The sequence below is a fragment of the Diuraphis noxia genome, unplaced genomic scaffold, assembly GCF_037042655.1.
Source record: "Diuraphis noxia isolate RWA-SAM2 unplaced genomic scaffold, SU_Dnox_SAM2 contig0001, whole genome shotgun sequence".
Lineage (NCBI taxonomy): Eukaryota > Metazoa > Arthropoda > Insecta > Hemiptera > Aphididae > Diuraphis > Diuraphis noxia.
Genome location: NW_028301711.1, coordinates 42,084,716 through 42,090,754, shown reverse-complemented (window position 1 = coordinate 42,090,754; position 6,039 = coordinate 42,084,716). Strand labels below are relative to the sequence as shown.

General features: G+C 33.9%; 2 protein-coding genes across 2 annotated transcripts; both read right to left on the bottom strand.

Annotated features, from left to right (window-relative positions):
- Positions 1-1,308: 1,308 nt before the first annotated feature.
- Positions 1,309-2,312, bottom strand: LOC149060702 (uncharacterized). Its single transcript, XM_089230318.1, has 2 exons — positions 1,873-2,312; positions 1,309-1,588 (listed from the first exon to the last, which is right to left on the bottom strand). Exons 1-2 carry the CDS (start codon positions 2,310-2,312, stop codon positions 1,309-1,311), a joined length of 720 nt encoding a protein of 239 aa, XP_089086444.1.
- Positions 2,313-3,711: 1,399 nt separating this feature from the next.
- LOC149060701 (protein CFDP2-like) lies at positions 3,712-4,287 on the bottom strand. The gene has a single exon (XM_089230298.1). It carries the CDS (start codon positions 4,285-4,287, stop codon positions 3,712-3,714), a length of 576 nt encoding a protein of 191 aa, XP_089086424.1.
- Positions 4,288-6,039: the final 1,752 nt, after the last annotated feature.

Sequence of the window (6,039 nt, the reverse complement as noted above, 5' to 3'; positions counted from 1 at the left end):
TGTACGGGCCGGGTACGAACAATAATAGCACGCAACGCCCGGTCACCGAAATACTTCGCGCGTTACAGGTACACGATACAAGCGTATCAACCGACCTATGTGTGTGTGATGTATGTATAGTGACTTAAAGGAAGTGGACGGGGTCGCCGAGCAAGACCAGAGAGTACTACTGTGTGGTGAATGTGTGAGGGTGTATAATATGTATGGGTGTGTCGTGTGTGCTTACAAATAATTAATAATAAAAAGGTAACACGTTCAGGTAAATAATGAATTGCTGTATAATACACAAATTAAATAATTGTATAAAAAATGTAATATAATAAATAAATCAAAGCCCTTATGGCTACAACAGTGTATTCGTATAATATATTGTGGCCCTTCTGGCTCAACAGAGTATAAAAATATAATATATAAAACAATTGGTGCAAATTAATCTGCGGTCTATTATTATCGGTTGGCGGTGAGGCATATTATAATGTACCTATAATAATATTGTACGTTCGCTCGAACAGTAATAATTGTAAAACATCTCATGTATATGTATGTCGCATCCACATATAGTGAAATCACTCATTTCACGAACTGAAAAATCAATCGTCATGTAAAAATAAATAATAAGGAAGAAAAATGTACCTATAGGTATCTATAGGTATATATAGTTCATTAATTGTTATATTTAAGTAAATCAATTAATTATTTTGTTAATAATTTTGTTCATAGAACATAGCAATCTATAAAAGTACAGTGATAGTTTAGTTATAATTTATAATAATATAATGCTACATAATATAATAATCTTGTTTCATAATAATTATTAATTACACTAAGTACACAATATACGAGTAGGTAGGTATTATCTATTTCATGAAGTGGATGTCAATATAATGAATTTTCGTTAAATTTCAAGATCTGGATGAATTTCACTATGTGGATGCGACATAATCAGGGATCGGATTTATATGCAAATGCATAAATGTATTGGAATAAGCTTTTTGAAATCTGATGAAAATTGTCACCGATTTTAATCTTTCTTATTAAAATAACAATAATATTATTTTGCATATTTTGACGTTTATACCTATTAAATGCATATTCAATGCATATTTGTAGTCTTATAGTGCATATTATTATTTATTCGTTTTCGTCGTATTTTCACGCTCAATTTTGTTTTGCAATATTAGTGAAATTCCAGTTAACGCGACTAAAAAGCTTTTGGTAGACCAACATTTATCATGTGATAAACACAAGAACAATTTAAAAATCAAAGAATCAAATTCAAGAAATATAAAACAAACTTTTTTTTCTGGCTTAAAATAGACCGTTCAGGTCCTTCGCCACAACCACCACTTCCCTCCATCTATCTCTATCCGTGGCTAGTTCTTCGCCGATCAAGATTCCTAGCATATCCAAGTCTTTATGGACCCTATCTACCCATCTTTGTCTTGGGCGGCCGAGTGGTCTTTTGCTCTTCGGCTTCCAGTAGGTGACTTGACCAATTGTCTGCTCTCGGCCTCGCCATACATCAGTAGTTCTCAACCTTTTTTGATTCATGTCATCTTTAGCCACTAGAATCAAACACTGCGTCACACTAACATCAAAATAATAAACAATCTTAGCTGTATATTTATTACTAGGTACACGTGTTTATCGGACCAAAAGATTAAATACAAATAATACAAACTATTATAAAGATACGAACTTTGAGGTATGTTATGTACATGACAGTGGTGGTATAGGTGTATAATATATTTATTATAAGAAATTATATGACTGTTTTCGGAAAAATTAATTTTTTAAATTTTTTTCCTTTTCTTGTTAAAATTCTGCGTCACGCTTAAGCTAGGTCCATGTCACCCTTAGGTGACATGTCACCCCGATTGAGAACTACTGCCATACATGATACATGCCCTGCCCAGCTTATCCTTTTGCTTTTCATAGTGGCTATTATGACGATCCTCTAACATGTTTATCACCTCTTCATTCTTTCTTCGCTCATATTCTCCCGTGTTTTGGTTTCTACTGGGGCCAAAAATTTTCCGTAACACCTTTCTTTCAAATCTTGCTAGGTTTTGCTCGTCTATTTTGGCCGTGGCCCAGGTTTCACACGCATATAGCGCTATCGGGCGTATTATTACTTTGTACAGGGTTAGTTTAGATTTGATTGAAACTAGTTTAGATTTTAATATTGTCTTTAATCCGAAGAAGCATTTGTTAGCTGAGTTTATTCTGTTTTGTATTTCCTTGTGGTTATTGCCCGACACGTTCAATTCCACACTTAGATAATCGAAATTTTCGACCAACTCGAACTCCATATTTCTTACTATCAAATTATTATGTATATTATTTTTCCGTTACAGTATCATGTACTTTGTTTTTTCTTCATTTATAGTTAAGCCTATTAGTTTGCTTTTATCCATGAGAGATTCTGCCATACTCTGTAGGTCGCTCTCAGATTCCGACAGTAAAACTATGTCATCGGCATATGCTATTAGTTTGATAGTCTTAGATTCTTGCAATTTGACTCCTATACCTGTGTTTAATGCATTTCTAACCACCTTCTCCAACGCAATGTTGAAGAGCATTGGTGAAAGTGCATCTCCCTGTTTCAACCCTGTGTTGATCATGAACGCCTTCGACAGTTGACCGTTAAATTTGACCATACATTTAGTTTTGAACTCATGCTCTTATCATTCTTGTGATTTTTGCTGGTGCCCCAAGCTCTTTCATGGCTTTCCATAAACTTTCCCGTTTAATAAAGTCATATGCCTGTTTATAATCTACAAATAGCATGAATAGATCCTGGTTATATTCGTAACATTTTTCTATAACTTGTTTGACAATATGTATCTGATCCACCGTTGATTTTCCCCTTCTGAATCCTCCTTGGTATTCCCCGACTATTTCATCTCCATATGGCTTGAGTTTATTAAAGAGGACATTTGATAGAACTTTGTACGATGTATCTAGAAGCGAGATGCCTTTATAATTATCGAAGATCATTATATCCCCTTTTTTGTAGATAGGGCATAGGATCGACAAATTCCAGGCTTCGGGTATTTATTCTTCCCTCCATGCTTTTGTAATAATTTGTTCTAATTTTTCCATTACAGCTTTCCCACTCTTTCTTAGTAACTCCGTTGTTATATCATCTTCTCCGGGTGCATTACCGTTTTTTAGTATATCAATTGCCATTTTTATTTCTTCCGTTGTTGGTTCATGTATCATTTGTTCCACTGTCGTCATATTATAGTGATATACCGGTTCTGTTTGTCTCGTTTTAATAGTATCGTTTCAAACATTTCTCTGAATTGTTCAACTATTTCGGTTTTATCTGTAATCAATGTTCCGTTTGGTTCTTTTAGGATGGTCGTTCTTGGTTTGTATCCATTTTTTATGTTATTGGTTTTTTTGTATGAGACTTTGATGTTTCTTTTAAAGTTAGTCTCTATGTCGTTGATGTAGCTCTTTTCTCATTGCCTTTTTTCGTTTCTTATTATCTTCTTAGTTTCCCGTTGTTTGATTGCTAAGGCTCTTCGGTTAGACTCGTTGGGGTTTTTTATTAGAGTCATTCTGGTAGTATCTCGTTCTTCAAGAGCTCTTCTACATCTGTCGTTGAACCACTTTTTAGGTTTTCTTCTCTCCTCAAAACCTAGTACGTCTTTCGCTGCTTGTTTGATTGTTTTTTCTAGTTTCTCCCACAATTGATCAAGCTCAGTGTTGTTGTCGTTTTTTAAATTTTTTTTCTATTGTTTCTATGTAGTTCTGAAGATTTGTGTTTTCTTTTAATTTCTCAACGTTGAATTTCTGGGTAACTCTTTTCTTTTCTCTCCACTTTACCGACAATCTGAAGTGTACTTGGATTCGTACTAGAAAATGGTCTAATATCCCGCATACGCCTCTACAGCTTTTAACATCCGTTATGCAGTGTTTTATTCTGGAGTCGATCATGAAATGATCTATTTGATTTTTAGTTGTTCCGCCGGGGGACATCCATGTCTGTTTATGGATTTGTTTATGCGGAAAAAATGTACTACTTATGGTCATTCCCTTGGACGTTGCAAAGGATATTACTCTAACTCCGTTTTCGTTCGAGTCATTATGGAGGCTTTGTTGTCCTATCGTCGGTTTGTAATCTATTTCTTTCCCAATGTTTGCATTAAATTCCCCTAGTACGATTTTGACCATATTTTGAGGTATTGTGTCATATAGTGCTTCTAGTTGTTTAAAGAAATCGTTTTTTGTCTCCTCGTTTTTGCCCTCTGTTGGGGCATAGCAGTTGATCAGCATTATATTAAACTATTTAGCTTGAATTTCCAAGAGGCGTAGCCTATCATTAATTGATTCGAACCGCTTTATGTTGTTGAGTATCCTGTCGCTGACTACGAAGCCGACTCCCCTTTCATGTCCTGATCCTCCACTGTAGAATAATGTTGCTTTCTCTCTTTTGTGATTGCCAGATCCGGGCCATCTAGTTTATTGAATTGCTAATATAGCCAGTTCGTATCTGTCAAGTTCAGATACTACTGTTGTCAGTGGTCCGGTCCTGTATAAAGAGCGCACGTTCCATGTTCCAATTTTTAAGTTCTGTATGTCCGCATCTTTCCGAGGCTTTTGTGTTGGTTGTTTCTTAACAATGTTTTTTCCGAGGATGGGTTGTTGGCCCATCGCTCAACCCTCAAATTGGAGGACCATTCCCACCCAACCAATTAAGGTAAGGTGAGGGCTACTGCAGTGCAATTAGCACTGGGCGGTGGGGTCGCCAATTTCCCTACGCCACAGCTCGGGGCCCCGGGTTTGCTAAAACCGTAACACTGGGTGTCAAGTAACACGCAGTAACACCCCCCTGAAGGAAAAACAAACTTTAAAAGTTTTTTTATACTTTTTTAATACCGTATTAATTAGTAGGTACTTATTTATACATTTATAATATGTAGGTATTTCACATATTTGTACATAATTTTAAACAAAATTTTAAGTGAATATTTAAGTACATATTGAAAAATAAATACATATTTTATTGTATATTACAGTATTTTTAGAAGCATATTTTGAGGATTTTTCGTGCATATAAATCCGGTCCCTAGACATAATATACCTATATACTACTACGATATATACCTTAATACCTTGTTATATACCGTAAGTTCACCAATTTAGGGAACACTAAATTTCTCGGCTGGATTATGTTGGAACAAATCCAATTTTTTTTACAAGCTATAGTGGTATATAAATACAAGTTTTCAGATAAATTTTAAATTTTTAACCCTATCGTTACACGCATGCGCATCGCAACTTATTTTTTTTTTTTAAATAGCAACCGGTATTTTTGATACCGATTTCGGATAGACTAAATTTTTTTAAGTCATTTTGAACAATTAATCATAGCTCTAAAACCGAAATTGTCTGAATGAGAGCCATTCAAATTTAATAAATAATACATTTTTACAATTCATTATAAAATGCATAAAATCATTTATAATTATTTATTATTGGTTACTTTTTGAATCCTACGCTTATCCGGTATGGGGTAATTGTGCATCCTCGCACATAAAAAAATGCAAGTTGTCCAAAACAATGTCCTCAGAATAATTGCAAATGCTCCATGGTTTGTCAGAAATGCAAATCTCCACAAAGACTTTCAAATCCAAGATATCCAAACTCATATTAAAACATTAGCAAAAAATGTCCACTGCTCTCTTCCAAACTCATCAGGTGCAATTCACTATAACCTCCTCACTCACCCAACTTATCGTCGATTAAAACGTGGTATAAATTACCTAAATTACCAATTGTTAATATTATCCTTAGTACTTTAAAAATATTTTAATATTTTAATTATCATGTTATAATATTAAAACTATTATGTAAATTGTAAAATATCCATAGATTTAGATAGCCTTAGGCTAGGAATGTCTTATGTTTAAAAAAAAAAAACTTTTTGAATATCTTTACGGATACAGTTGTAATCAATTTTAATTAAATAATTTTATATCTATATTATGTTAATCTTATTTATAACACGTAGATATAAAAAAAAAA